Source organism: Aquarana catesbeiana, linkage group LG03 (genome assembly GCF_042186555.1).
Source record: "Aquarana catesbeiana isolate 2022-GZ linkage group LG03, ASM4218655v1, whole genome shotgun sequence".
Lineage (NCBI taxonomy): Eukaryota > Metazoa > Chordata > Amphibia > Anura > Ranidae > Aquarana > Aquarana catesbeiana.
In genome coordinates this window covers 187,292,635-187,308,456 of record NC_133326.1, presented here as the reverse complement: position 1 = coordinate 187,308,456, position 15,822 = coordinate 187,292,635, and the positions used below count along the sequence as shown (strand labels likewise).

Sequence of the window (15,822 nt, the reverse complement as noted above, 5' to 3'; positions counted from 1 at the left end):
TTGGTTACTACAGTTCTCACATAAAATGTCCATACGTTTTTCCTTTGACACCGATTCAAACAGGAAAGCCTTACTTTGTGTTCACTCAAGGTTCTCATTTTTAACTGAAGGTATGCAGCACAAGCCACTTTCATATCTTACTCACATTCCAAATGACTGTTTTTGAATTGTCTTTGAAAAAAATCTTAGCATGGTCTTGTCCATTTACAGTTTCTGTGGGTATTTGTTTGCATGCCTTCATATTTTTGTTTTTTTAATATAGCTTCTATTTGCAGCATTATCAGTTTAACATTTTAAGTACGTATTTTTTGTGCATCTAGATAGAGATTCACACATACAATTTTTTTTTCCGATGGTTGTCATTAGGGTTTTGTAGCTTTTTAAAAAAGGGTTCTTTTGGTCTTTTTTTTTTTTAAAGACATCAGTGCATTAATGACCAATTTCACTTTATATTGAATGGTTTGTTTTCATGTGTATTATTTCAGTTATATGTATAAAATAGTGCAAAAGCATCTACCAACGTAGAATTTGATAATATTTTTACAAATGAACCCATTTGCACCTTATCACTACATGATATTTTCTTCATCACTTGGCATGTATGCGTACAGTATATGCCAGTATTTTTGGATGCACGTATGAGTACACACATGTATATGTTTTCCATGATGCTTTCTGATTGTTCGGCATAATTTTGTCACTTTGACTCCCCGAAAGGAGTTGGCTGTCTTAGCACAATATGAATAAAATGAATTTGGACTCAAAAAAATACAATAAACTAATGTATTCACTACTTCTAAAGGAATGGTAAGCTACAATATATTACATTTTTGCTCCTGTTTTTATCTGTACCTTAAACATTTCAGTTTAAGAGGGTACAGTTGTATGCTTTGCAATTAACCCTCTTTCTATTCAGCACAGCAGCGTTGGGACTAACAGAATATGGAATTCAGGCTAATCATACATGGGCAACTTTATAGCAATTTCAAAAAACTGTTTCAATCACACATCAAAGATCACATACCAACATACTTTCCTAAAACAATAAATAGTCTGGAACTGTTGGTGGTAAATGGTCTTGATCTGCTTGGACATTTTTGACATCAATAGCTGCTTGAAATAACAAAAATGCCAAGTATAAGGCCAGTATTAGGATCATTTTCATCAGCTAAATTATAAAAGTATCTAAATTATAAAAGTGTGTTTATGGCATGTGGCAAGGAAACAAACTCTATATAAATATTGGTCCTGGGGTTTGATTCCACTAGGACCACAGTGCCACTAGGCAAAAGGGGCTAACCACTCAGCATTCCAGAAGGAAACAGGAAAAATGAGAGTTGCAGTCCTTTTCCAGGAGTCTTTCAAAACAGCCTGCCATCTCAGGAAACCCCGCCTTATACTGCAAGATTTAAGCCTCACCGCCCCACCGGCCCCTCAGTTCTAGAGTACCTCCGGACAGCTGGGGAGACAAAAGAATACGTCATACTAACCTTTATCTTACCGGACAGTCATGTGATGAGCTCTCAGGAATAGCTAACAATTTGGGTGGGTACCGGTGCTGTCCTGAAAGACTCCTGGAAAAGGATGTTACCGGTAAGTGTAACGCCGTTTTTCCCCTGTTCGTCTTTCAGGATAGCCACCATAGAGAGGATAAGCGAGCACCTTCCCTAGGGTGGGACTACTGCCTGCAGCACTTTACGCCCAAAGGCTTGGTCTTTGGCCGATAGCAGGTCCAACTTGTAGTGCTTCACGAAGGTGGCAAAGCTGGACCACGTTGCAGCTCTACAGAAGCACCAGGCCACTCTGCTTGAGAAGTCGCCATTGCCCTGGTGGAATAAGCCGGATCGGTTAAAAAAAAAAAAAAAAAAAAAAAAAAAAAAAAACACACATGGGAAGGGAACATCTGAAAAAAAAAAAAAAAAAAAGGTGCCCTAATGGAGAGGGCTTAGAGTTCACACTAACCCTCCTTGCCATAGCGATTGCCACCAAAAACACTGTCTTGAGGGTGACCAATTTCAATGCACAGAACACCAGCGGATCAAATGGCTCCCCAGTGAGGTCTCTGACTGGTCTTTCTGCCAAAAGCTTTAAAAAACCTGGCTATCCATGGATCTGTTGCTAGCAGCTTTTCCAGGAATACGCTCAAGGCAGATACCTGTCCTTTCAAAATTCCAACAGCTGCGTACGTCAAAGCAGCTTTCTGTGAACACCTTTAGGTAGATAGCCTGCTTCTCCTTTTTTCTGCAACCTAGGAGAGTCGCCACTAGATGATCCGAGAAACCCTTTCCCCTCAGCATTTCCACAGTAGCCAGGCTGAGAGACTCCACCGCTCCACCTAGGGACAACAGATCGGACCCTGAGAAAAAAGATGGATAGGCAGAATCCAGGGAGGTCCCACAGCCATGTCCTTCAGGATGGAGAACCATGGCCTCCTGGGCTAGTGTGGCGCGATTAGAATGATAGTTGTGTTTTCCAACTGAAATTTTCTCAATACTGCTTGTATCAGTACAGGGGGAGGCATAACACCTGGAGAACCGTCAGCTCGGAGTCAGTGCGTCCACTCCGACCGCCCCATCTGTTCAGGGAGGAGAGGCGTGCCTTTGTGTTCTCCCTCGAAGCGAAAAGGTTCACACATGACACCCCCCACTTTCGAGCAATCATCTCGAAGATGTCCTGGTTCAAAACCCAGTCACCCTCCATCAGCATTTTCCTGCTGAGAAAGTCTACTACCTGGTTCTGTTCCCCTTTCAAATGTACCGCCAAGAGGGATAGAAAATGTTGGCTTCGGCCCACTTGAGGATGGTTTCCGCTAGGGCCCACAGGGATCTGCTGCTGGTACCCCCTTGCCTGTTGATATAGACTACCGCTAAGAAGTTGTCCGAGTGGACCCACATGTGCTGTCCCTGGAGTTCTCTCTGAAAGGCTCTGCGTGCCAAAGCTTTTGCTCTCAGCTCCCTCCAGTTCGAGGACTTCTTTGCATTCTCTCTCACCCAGGTACCTTGTACTATCTGAGAATCTAGGTGCTGCCCAAACCTGTCCCGCTCGCATTGGTGATGCCAGTCCTGGGAGACCAATAGGCCCCACTCTAGGCCCTGTGACATATTTGCCGCCTTTCTCCACCCCCAAAGGGACCTCTTGACTTGGTACAAATAACGGGGAGTCCAGGGACCCGCGACTGGTTCCAAACCAGCAGGATAAACAGTTACAAAAGGGTGAAAATGCAGCCCTGCCCTGACATGGCTTGTCTTACTGAGACCTGACAACTGCCCTGGAGCAACAACATTGCCCTGTCCACCTTCAGGATCTTCTCCAAGGGAAGGAAGACCTTCTGCTTTGTTGAATCCAACACGTAGCCCAAGGTGGTGACCTTTTGGGACAGAACCAAGGTGGATTTTTCCAGGTTCAAGAGCCACCCCAAGTCTTCTAGGATGCCTCTTGCCACCTGTAGATCCTGGGACAACTGCTCCGGGGAAGAGGCAAACAGAAGTCGATTGTCCAAGTATGTGACTACAGAGATGCCTCTGAGACACAGAAAAATCCAGGACCTCCACCATGACTTTGGTGAAGATGCGGGGGGTGGAGAGGGAGGGTGGCGGGACGACTTCTGGTAGCCCTCTGGATGTGCAGATAGGTGTCTTTTAATTCTATAGATGTCATTCATGAAGCAGTGCCTTCACAGAGTAGTAGACCAAGTCAATTCGGAATCTCCTGTAGGTTACTGAGACATTCAGAGGGTTCAGGATAAGCTTGAACTTTCCCAAAGGCTTGCGGACCACAAAGATGTGGGAGTAGAAGCCTCTGCCGATCTCTCCTTTTGGGACTCGTACCAACACCTCCTGTTCCTCCAACTCCTGTAGGAAGGATAGAAGAGTAGACAACTTTTCTGCGCACTTTGAAAACTCCAGTCGGTATCCTCTTCCTTATGATTCCCAACACAAACTGATCATCTCCCACTGTAGGAAGAAGGCCCCCCAATCTTCCTCCCACCGTGGGGTTAAACCATCATTGGGTCTTTTTTGGCTGTTTGGGAGAGCAAAAATAAATAAATAAATCACCCCCCACGCCCTTTGCCCTTGTGCCACCAAACCATCTGCCATTCAGCTTTTGGGGCTTCAAACTTCTTCTGAGGGTGAGACTTTAGTCTGCTCTCCATATTTCCTTTTAATGGGAAATGCCTTTTTCTTGTCGGCTGTCCGATCCAAGACAGCCTCCAAACTTGGCCCAAACAACAAGTCTCCAGTGAGTGGAATCCCGCAGAGCTTGACCTTGGACACACCATCTCCCTGCCACGTCATAAGCCATAGCGCCATGCTGAATTGGTCAGTGGATTGGTCTGTGGATCTTGCGGACATGTGCACAGATTCAGCCGAGGCATCCCCAATGTATGCCACCCCAGCAGCATGGGTCAGAAGAAGTCAGGATAGTTTCTTTTGGCATTCCCGCTTCAATGTGCGCCTTAATCTATCAGCCAATATTCCATGTTGCGGGCCACCACTGTGGCCGCCATAGCTTGAGGTTTTGCCAGTGACGAGTCCCAAAAATTCTTCAAGAGCAAGTCCGTCCTCTTGTCCATGGGGTCTGAAAGCGCCCCCATGTGTTCAAAGGCCAGGTCAGTATGCCTGGAGACCTGTGAAAAGGCTGCGTCTAGCTTAGGCGATTTATCCCAGACTAGCGTCTCCTCTTCCGCAAAGAGAAACCTGAGCCCTTGAAAAGAAAGGTTTCCTTTCGGGGTCTTGCCACTCCCTCTTGATGGCATCAACCAAGACGTCATGGACCGGAAACACTCTTTGTGCTCCCCAAGGCACTTGTAAATCTGGTTGTGGATCGACAACTTCCTCTTTTCCTCCTGGATTCCTAAAGTGGTATGAATAGCTCCTAAGAGCTCCTCCACTTCCTCTAGGGAAAGTTTGTAGGGAGAGGTTCTTGTAGATTCCCCATCCCATCCCCTCTCCCTCCCCTTGGGAGCCCGAAGAGTCGCTGTCTGGCTCTTCCTTAATTTCCTCTTGAGCCCCCTGGCCTCTCTCTGCTCACGGAGGGAGCATCCGCTAGGCTTGGTGCAATGCTCTGCTGCGCTCGTGGCGGATTAACCTGGGGCTGCGGTATCTGGAAGCTAGAGAAGTGTGTTTTAAAAGACTAGAAAAGGTGATAGAAAGCTCCTTGACGGACGCTGCTAGGTCCGTACATTGTTCCGCTGACTGCTCCCTCACCAACCTCTCAATGCACTCCTTACAAAGTGCCTTGGTCCAAGACCCCCTCTGCATGAAGGACATTTCTTCTTGGAATTGTTGGGCGCCTTGACTTTATCCGTGGCCTTGCTCTGAAATACAGACCCAAAAAAGACAGCGGCCATAAATCCCACACTGTCCACCAGCGCTTAACACAGAGGACCACCTTGTGTGCCCTCCCCAGGACCAACCACCACCAGGGTCCCAGATGCACGCCACCATTCCCCCCCACCGACCCCCAAGGAGGACAAACACCCGTGGAGCTTCCAGGACAGGGTAAGGGAACACCACCCCAGGGTTCCTCTTACCTTCGAGTGGCTGGTGCTGGAGTCTCCAGGAGCTGCTCGTGAAGCCTCTGCTTCTGACATTTCCCACTGAGGATCGGTGGTCCCTCCTGTCTCCGTGCGCTGTCCCCACAGCAGAATCAAGGCCACACCTGCCCAGCGCCTGGCCCGCTTTCAGATCCCGCTGCTGGAACCCGCGGGTGTGGCAAAAGTGCCCGCAAAGAACTGACGCTACCCGTCATCTGGCCCAACTCCAGCTGATCCATCATTGGCTACAAAGTGCAGGGCGGCCTCGGTGCACTTCCCACAACGCCTCTACCTGGGCAGAAGAAAGCGGAACCCTCCAAACTTTCTGCTCCCCCAAGAGAAGCTGGGGCACGTGCAAGATGTAATCATCCAGGTACCTTCCAGGCTCCCTAGCCTACCAGACTGCAGAGAAGAAGAGAGTCTCTCTCAGCCAATCGGCCTCAGTCTCCCCGGCTGTTCAACCCAGACCCCTTAGCGGTGTCTCCCCGCCGGAGGAAACACCAGAACTGAGGGGCCGGAGGGACGGTGAGGCTTAAATCTTGCAGTTTAAAGGCGGTGTTTCCTGAGGATGGAAGGAGCCAAGGTCTCTATGGTGGCTGTCCTGAAAGACGAACAGGGGGAAAAAAGAAATTCACTAGCAACATTAAATGCTGTTGAAGTTAGCATTTCTTTTTGTATGCTGAGCGTGACAAGTTCCTCACTGGAGAGTTTTATATTCTGAGCTTGACAAGTTCCTCACTGGAGAGTTTTATATTCTGAGCTTGACAAGTTCCTCACTGGAGAGTTTAAAGCTTAACTAAACCCAAGTACACACATTCTATATTGTATTTTACCAATCATAAGAGGTGGGTGCATTCGTTTTAATTTTTCAGGCTTTCATTTTGATTGAGTTTGCATTAGTGATTAAAAGTAAACGCAAACTCTAGAGCAAATATTGTTAAGCTGTTACAGCAATTTTTTTTTTCCAAAAGGTAAAAGAAAATCAAGTTTAACATAAATAACCATTGTAAGCACCAAACAAGTGTTAAATGGTGCGCGTCTGTCTCTATGGCACATTGGGATATTAACCACTTCAATGCCCGGCCATAGTCAAATGACGTCCACAGATGGGATCTCCCATCCTGGGTGGACGTCATAGGATGGCGTTGGGAAGCGGCGTGTATGTCTCTTCCAGCGGTTCCGGTGACTGCAGAGCGGTGATCGGGGCTGAGGCTTTTCCCCTGGATACAGCTCAGCCCCGATCACTGTAGCCAATGACATGGCTCTTCATCACATGACCAGCTATGTCCAATCACAGCCGGTCACTAATGTAAACAGCACAAACACTGTCAGTAACTGCTGTTGCTGGGCTCTTCTCCTCACACACCGATCCAGTGAGAGGAGAAGAGATCAGCTAACAGTGAGTTACCTAATATATGTACTACTGTGCCCAGATCGCCCCTCCTAAATAAAAAGAGTACCTGTACATCAGGAGTACCCGCCACCTCACCCCCTGCCACCAGAGTACCCGCCACCTCATCACCTGCCACCAGAGTACTTCCACCAGAGTAACTGCCACCTCACCACCAGAGTACCCGCCACCTCACCACCGGCCACCAGAGTACCCGCCACCTCACCACCTGCCAGAGTACATACAGTCAGTCAGCCACTATGTCCAGAAAGATGTACACCCCAGAAGAGGCATACCAAATACTGAGTCTGACCGATGAGAGCAACGGGGAGCTCTCACCGCTCAGTTCAGATTCTGGTTCTGATTCGGAATATGAGCCCCCCGAAGGCAGCACATCAGGATCCGAATCAGAGGAGGAAGTAGTCCGTCCAAAAAGACGACGGTCTGAACACTAGGCAGCTACCAGCAGTGCCAGCGGCGATAGACCCCAGGAGGAGGGGCCCAGTACAAGCGCTGCTAGACCCCAGGAGGAAAGGCCCAGCACAAGTGGACGCCAAAGAAGTAGGGCCCAAACCCATCTTCCAGATTCCTTGGCAAACCCATTGTGGCTGCCTTCTACCACAGGGTCAGCTACGATCCCCCCTTTTACAGCACAGCCGGGTGTGCAGGTCAACACTGCAGGATTTTCACAAATGGATTTTTTAAATTTATTTTTCCCTAACGAATTGATTCAAGGCATCGTGGACCAAACTAATCTCTTTGCCCAACAATTCATTGCAACCAACCCCAGCTCCAGCTATGCCCACCCTTTTGAATGGAGACCCCTAACAGTAGTGGAGCTAAAATTGTTTTTAGGCCTAACCCTCAACATGGGGCTTACAAAAAAAAAAAAAAAAATGAAATTCATAAGTATTGGTCGACCAAACCCATCCACCATATGCCAGTTTTTTCATCAGCCATGTCCAGGTCCCGATACAAAATCATAATGCGCTTCTTGCATTTCAATGACAACTCACAGTGCCCCCCCCCCCGAAATCACCCAAACTTTGACAAATTATATAAAGTTCGCCCCCTAATTAATTTTTTTTCCCAGTTTGCCAAAGTTTATGTCCCTGAAAAAAACATTTGGACGAATTCCTGGTGCATTTCACAGGCCGGCTGGGAATCAAGCAATATATACCCAGTAAGAGGGCGAGGTATGGCTTGAAGCTTAACAAGCTTTGTGAAAGCGCCACCGGTTGTGTGCACTCATTCCGCGTGTACGAAGGCAAAGATTCCCAGCTCCAGCCCCCTGAGTGTCCCTCGTACATGGGAATAAGTGGGAAAATTGTTTGGGAGTTGGCATTCCAACTCCTCCAAAAGGGGTACCATATTTATATGGACAATTATTATACTAGTTTGCCCCTTCTCCGCCACCTATATCTCAAACAAACTTTGGCCTGTGGTACAACAAGAAAAAACCGAAAGGGCTTCCCACAGTGTCTTGTCACCAAAAACATTCAAAGGGGGGAATCGACAAGCTTGAGGAACGAAGAAGTGTTGGCTGTGAAGTGGAGGGATAGAAAAGATGTGTACATCATGTCCACCATCCACGATGACACCTCGGTGGAACTTCACAGAAGACGCGGTACCGTTCGCAAGCCTACCTGTATCACTGAGTACAATAAACACATGGGGGGGTGGATTTAAACGATCAGTTGTTGCAGCCCTATCTTTCAACAAGAAAATCCTTATTCTGGTACAAAAAAGTCGCAATTTACTTTTTTCATTTGGCCCTTTTAAATTCTTTCATAATCTACCAAAAAGCAACAGAAACACCCACCACCTTCATAAAGTTTATTGAAGACATTTATCAGCAAGTATCCCCCCCAGAAAGCATTCGCTCAGATTCTGTCAGCAGACTACATGAGCGCCATTTCCCGGACCATATTCCACCAACAGGATCCAGAAGACGACGCCAAAAAAAATGTCGGGTGTGCCCCAAAAAAGGAATTAGGAAAGATACCAGCTTCCATTGTACCGACTGTCCCTCCCAACCTGGCCTTTGCATCGGAGAATGCTTCAGGCGATATCACACTCTGGAAAATTATTAGTCCATATTTCTAATACTGCCATTTCCCCGTTTTTAATTTCTGTCCTGACCATTTCCCTTCCTTAACCAACCATATCATTGCCTTCCATGTGAACCGACCCTGGCCTGTTTCTCGACTATGCCTCTGCCTACCGTCTGCATTGTTTTTCCGCCATGTTTTTGCCTTTCACGTGAACTGACCCTGGACTGCATCGACTATGCCTCTGCCTACCGTCTATTTCTGCCTTTTACCTGCACTGACCTCGGCCTGTTGACCATGTTTTTGCCTGCCCCTTGGATTGATCTTTCACCCTGCTACACAGGGGTCTCACATATGTGAGGGGCTCCAGAATAGTGTTCGGAGTTCAGAAAACCAGTTTTTGGTTTTCTGTGTTCCCATAACAGGGTCTGGTTGCCCGGAGGCTTCAAAGCGATTTGGGTGGGAGAAGCCTCTACCCCTGTCCCCATTCTTTCCTGACCGATGCCCTAAGCTTGATGGTACTGCCTGCTCCCTGGACAAATACTCTGGCTGTGCTGACCATACCTCTGCCTGCTGCATGTACTAACTATGGACAGTATTCCTGCCTGCTGCATGGACGATCCTTTGATCCTTTTGCTGCTGCTGACCACATCCCTGCCTGCTATCTGGACTAATGCTTTGGCTGTGCTGACATCTCTACCTGTACTGACTATTTCTGCCTGCTGCCTGTTTTGCTGTCGTTGTCCACGTTCCTGCCTGCTGCCTGGACTGATGCTCTTCTCTGTGGACCACTGCACTACTAAAACTGCAGGTAATCTTTTCTTTACCCTTTACTCAGCAGAATGTATTTTGGTTTGTAATTGGTATGTACAGTACATGCTATGTGTTAGAAATATGAAGGGCCTTCAACAATGTGATAGGTTGGCAGGAATTTGTGTGTAATGTATGCTCCTAGAACAACTGACAGTGCTACTTGGATGTTGGGCCTCTGTATGTGGCCAGACTATGTAAAAGTCTCACACATGTGGTATCGCCATACTCAGGAGGAGTAGCAGAATGTATTTTGGGGTGTCATTTTTGCTATGTACATGCTATGTGTTGGAAATATCTTATGAATGGACAACTTTGTGTAAAAAAAAAAAAAAAAAAAAATATAGCGCGTTTTCATTTTTTTTCCCCACAGTTTCCAAAAACTTCGGGGAAAAAAAATGAACCATTCAAAAGACTAATTATGCCTCAGATTATACGTTGGGATGTTAGCTTTCCAAAATGGGGTCATTTTGTGGGCGTTTCCATTGACCTGGTGCTCCAGGGCCTTCAAAAGTGTGATAGATTGTCATCAAATGAGATGTGCAATTTATGCTCGTAAAACGCCTAACGGTGCTAGTTGGATGTTAGACCTCTGTATGTGGCCAGGCTGTGTAAAAGTCTCACACATGTGGTATCACTATACTCAGGAGGAGTAGCAGAATGTATTTTGGGGTGTCATTGCAAGTATGCATGTGCTGTGTGAGAGAATTAACTTGTTATTATGACAATTTTGTGCAGCAAAAAAAAAAAAAAAAAAAAAAAAATTCCAAGAATTGTGGGGAAAAAATTACAACTTCAAAAAACTCACCATGCCTCTTACTAAATACCTTGGAATGTCTGCTTTCCAAAAAAGGGGTAATTTGGGGGGTATTTGTACTTTCCTGGCTTGTTAGGGCCTCAAGAAATGAGATAGGCCTTCAGTACATCAGGTGTGATCATTTTTCAATGATTTGCACCATAGCTTGTAGACTAACTTTCACAGAGACCAAATAATATACACTAATTTGGGTTATTTTTACTAAAGATATGTAGCAGTATACATTTTGGCCCAAATTTATGAAGAAAAATTACTTATTTGCAAAATTTTACAATAGAAACTTAAAAAAAAGTGTTTTTTTTTCAAAAATTTCTCTTTTTTCGCTTATATTGCAAAAAATAAAAAAACCCAGCAGTGATTAAATACCACCAAAAGAAAGCTATGTTTGTGAGAAAAAAATGATAAAAATTTGGTTTGGGTACAGTGTAGCATGACTGAGTAATTGTCATTCAAAGTGTGAGAGCGCTGAAAGCTAAAAATTGGTCTGGGAAGGAAGGGTGTATAAAAGCCCTGTATTGAAGTGGTTAAAGGAAGTTGAACAACAGACTTACTGGCTGGATCACCAGGTAATAAAATTACAATTGGGACTCAGTAGCATTAACATAGCAGTCTTCTTTGTTCTATCATATTCATCATTTTTTATTTTGGACCCGCTTATAACCACTTGCTTACTGGGCACTCTTATCCCCTTCCTGACAAGGCCAATTTTCAGCGCCATCACACTCTGAATGACAATATGCACGGTCATGCAACACTGTACCCAAATTTTAATCATTTTTTTTCCCCCACAAATAGAGCTTTCTTTTGGTGGCCTGTAATCATCACTGTGTTGTCTATCTTTTGCTAAAACAAAAAAAAAAAAAAACACACACGTTTTCATATTTTGTTATACGATTTTGCAAACAGGTAATTTTTCACCTTCACTGATGGGCACTGATCAAAAAGGCACTGATGAGGCTGCACTGGTGGGCACTAAGGGGACCGATGTCCCTCTAAAAGAAGCCGGTTAACAACTTTCTTCTTTTCTTCACGCTGACAGCGTGAGAAAAAAAAAAGTCGGGAACCAGCTTCTGTTTAATTCTGTGATCAGCTGTCATTGGCTGACAGCTGATCACATAATTAATGGCCCGCTGTGATTGGCGCTTTACCCGGCTCTGATCAGCCGAGTCCCAAGGACTCGGCGACCACAGAGCACGGCAAGAGAACAGGACGACGTCCATGTATGCCCTCCCAAAGGAAACACGCGCTGTAGCAGTCTTTCAGCTATAGCGTGGGCATCAAGTGGTTAAATAACGGTTACCAGGCTTAGTATCACCACTGTAGGCAAGTAAATTTTGGCAAAATACTCCTAAAAGGTTTACAGAATCCTACAATTTGCACACGTAGGCAGCATCAATAGTAGGCTGTTGCAATTAACAGGACATGGCTACGACATGGTGTAAGGAACAAATCTTCCTTTCAATTACATAAAGAAAAGAGCAACATGCCTACCTCTCAAACCGGGAGCTGCATAATAAAAATAGGATTACATAAAATCACTTCATATTCGAACAAAAATCTAACATATATACTGCTTACAGTTCTCACATACCTGCATTTGTCACAACAAATCATATAACCGTCATCATGGGTGAAACCACAAATACATCGGGTGACATCTGACCCATAACTTCCATCTTCTGATGTGCTGATGGTTGTGGCACTCGAAGTCTCATCAAAGTGAGGAGTAGTAAATATGTTCACTTCATTCTTAACAAGAACAGGAGGTGGAGATGCAGGAGGCGTTGGTGGAGGGCGAGCACCATAGTTGTGGTCCTATTAAATTTCAACAAAATGTGAAAATGTTGTCAATTCAGTTAATTAAAAGCCAATTTCCTATTTATAACCTGGATCTCAAAAAAGTGTGTTTGTAGAATGGTCTGAATACAGAAATATGAATCGGTGCAGAGATGTTGAGTGCAATAGTTTGTGCATGCAGAAGTGTGTGTTCGTGGTCACAGTGGCACACACACATAAGTGGAAAGTAACAGTGTCTCTTTAAGCCTTCCTTCTTAGTACTAAATCCTACTCTAAAAGTAGGTCTAGAACTAGACAACTAAAGGGCAAGGGGGTGGGGCTTGATACCCAGGAGGGCCATGGCCTAATATCAGCTGGGATCTATGATCCATGGGGCTCCAATACAATTGCACTTTAGCAGCCTTAGGTCGGACATAGACGATTCGAACCATGTATGGGCAGACTAAAATGTACCAAGCTGATTAACTTGGGTACAACCCACCTGCCGGATTTTTACAGGCAATTATGGCTAGCAGCTAATCACTGTCCCCACCGGCAGAAAACAGCAGCTCAGTGGGAGGGATTCACCTGTTAACACCGTGTTGATGGGGGAATCAAATTTCTTTCCTGCAATCCGTGGAAAGAAATTTGCTCCGTGTATGGCCTGCATTAGAGTGCACATATACAGTTTCTTTCCCTTTTTCAGCAGTCATATATACAGTTCTATCATCCACAATTCATCACCATATGCACTTACTCCTATAATTGTTCTAGTTTTCATTGTTGGAATAGTGTCTGTCACTAAGCCTTACAGTTAGTGGCTGGGCATCGTGGTAATCACAAAGCTCTCCCACATAAAAACCTAATGGCCAGAAAGACAACTGGCATGCTACCAGCAAAACAAGACACAGCTTCCCTTGTGTCCAGTCAATTGACAGGAAGTAAATATATGTCACATTACACAAAGCACAGGGGAAGCTGGGTCCCACGTCCTAGCTGCATGCAGTGGTCATCTGAGAAGTAGGTCTCAGTGGGAGGAGCTTACAGCCAAGACGTCAGAACTGGCTGCCAGGAGACTATTTCCACGTACCATGGCAACCAGGATGCGTCAAATTTTGATTTCAGCGTCAAATGCACACAATTCTAAATTGGTATGATATTAATACTTACCGCATAAGGCAAGCCAATATAACTGTGTGAATGGTGAGAACTGCTGGTATATAAATGGTGTGGATAACTATTTGACTTTTCAACTACAACAGGGCTTGCTTCTACAGATTCAGGTCTAAAGGAAAGAGAAAAAAAAAAAAAAAATACAATTGAGCGATAGAATATGTAGCATAATTAAAGCAAACTTGGCATGAATGCAAGCATAATAAACTGACATAAACCCCAGATACAGGCATCATTCTCTTGTATACACAATCACCAACCTACAATGTCTTGAAAGTATTCATGCCCCCTGAAATTTTCCACATTTTGTCATGTTACAACCAAAAACAAATATATTTTATTGGGATTTTAAAATGATAGAAGAACACAAAGTGGCACATAATTGAAGTGGAAAGAAAATGATAAATTGTTTTCAAAATTAAAAAAAAAAAAAAAAAAAAAATCTGAAAAGTGCATTTGTATTCAGCCCCCCCCTTACCCCCAACTAAAATCTAGAGGAATCAATTGCCTTCAGAAGTCACCTAATTGGTAAATAGAGTCCACCTGTGTGTAATTTTTTCTCAGTATAAATACAGCTGTTCTGTGAAGTCCTCAGATTTGTTTGAGAACCTCACCGAACATACAGCATCATAAAGACCAAGGAACACACCAGACGGGTCAGGGATAAAGTTGCAGAGAAGTTTAAAGCAGGGTTAGATTATAAAAAAAAATATCCCAAGCTTTAAACATCTCACAGAGCACTGTTTAATCCATCATCTTGGTTTGTGTTCAGGGCGATGTGCAGCGTTAGTTTTCTCCCACACACAGCGTTTTGCTTTTAGGCCACAAAGTTCAATTTTGGACTCATCTGAACAGAACACCTTTTTCCACATGTGCTGTGTCCCTCATATGGCTTTTGGCAAACGGGACTTATGGTTTTCTTTTAACAATGGCTTTCTTCTTGCCACTCTTCCATAAAGACCAGATTTGTGGAGTGCGCAACTAATAGTTGTCCTATGAACAGATTTTCCCACATGAGCTGCGGATCTCTGCAGCTCCTCCAGAGTTACCATGAGCCTCTTGACTGCTTCTCTGATTAATGCTCTCCTTGGCCGGCCTGTCAGTTTAGGTGGATGGCCAGGTCTTGGTAGGTTTGCAGTTGTGCCATACTCTTTCCATTTTCAGATGATAGATTGAACATTGCTCCCTGAGATGTTCAAAGCTTGGGATATTTTTTTTTATAACCTAAAACTTCTCCACAACTTTATCCCTTACCTGTGCCTGGTGTGTTCCTTGGCTTTCGTGATGCTGTTTGTTCACTAAAGGTTCTCGAACAAACCTGAGGGCTTCACAGAAAAGCTGTATTTATATGAAGATTAAATTACACACAGGTGGACTATTTACTAATTAGGCGACTTCTGAAGGCAACTGGTTACACTAGATTTTAGTTAGGGGTAGCAGAGTAAAAGGGAGCCGAATACAAATGCACACCAGACACTTCAGATGTTTGTATAAAAAGAAAAAAAAAATAGAAAAACATTTATCATTAGTCTTCCACTTCACAATTATGTGCCACTTTGTGTTGGTCTTGAACATAAAATCCCAATAAAATATATTTACGTTTTTGGTTGCAACATGACAAAATGTGGAAAATTGCAAGGGGTATGCATACTTTTTCATGGCACAGCAAATGCTGTTGCTGTTCCATTGGTCCTGCAGGTGCCCACACAGCAGTATCTGGCATAGTTGACAGGACACACATCTAGGTGAACAGTACCAAATCAGTCCCATTAGAACATTAGCATTAGGTAGGCTATATGTTTCAGTTGCAACAGAACTCCAACCAAAACTGAAGGCAAATATTTATTTAGATTTTTCATAGATTGGAAAGGAATTACAATATGGCAGATTTTTATTGTTGTTTCTGTCCTTGTTATGGACAGTCAACCTCTATTTGTCCCGGTATCACCAAAAGAAAGGTAAAATTCCAAAGTTTTGAATGGTGACCTCCAATAGGGACACTAGTTCTGGGGACCCTACTGACTTTCAGGTATTTCTTCTCATCACTCGTTGCAACTAAGGGACTGGAAGCAAAGGGAAATCTCCCCAATTGGAGAGCGCGCATGAAAAAAAATAAAACACCCCCTCCACCACTGACAGAGGTCTTAACACTCCCTTTACTCAAAGTTAAAAATGGAATATGGACTTGCTTGAAAAATACGCCTCATTTTGGGAATACAGCATAGGACAAGTCAAGGGCCATACCCAAGCAATAAACTGAGGGGAGGCA

General features: G+C 44.5%; 1 protein-coding gene across 12 annotated transcripts in view; it reads right to left on the bottom strand.

Annotated features, from left to right (window-relative positions):
• The window catches only part of KMT2E (lysine methyltransferase 2E (inactive)), a 181,176-nt gene that overhangs the window by 129,804 nt on the left and 35,550 nt on the right, over positions 1–15,822 (bottom strand). For all 12 annotated transcript variants that reach the window (XM_073619626.1, XM_073619632.1, XM_073619629.1 and 9 more), the window contains 2 exons: positions 13,551–13,665; positions 12,196–12,419 (listed from right to left, as the gene is read on the bottom strand). In XM_073619626.1, coding sequence (XP_073475727.1) covers positions 12,196–12,419; positions 13,551–13,665 — 339 coding nt within the window. The remainder of the gene's footprint in view (positions 1–12,195; positions 12,420–13,550; positions 13,666–15,822) is intronic.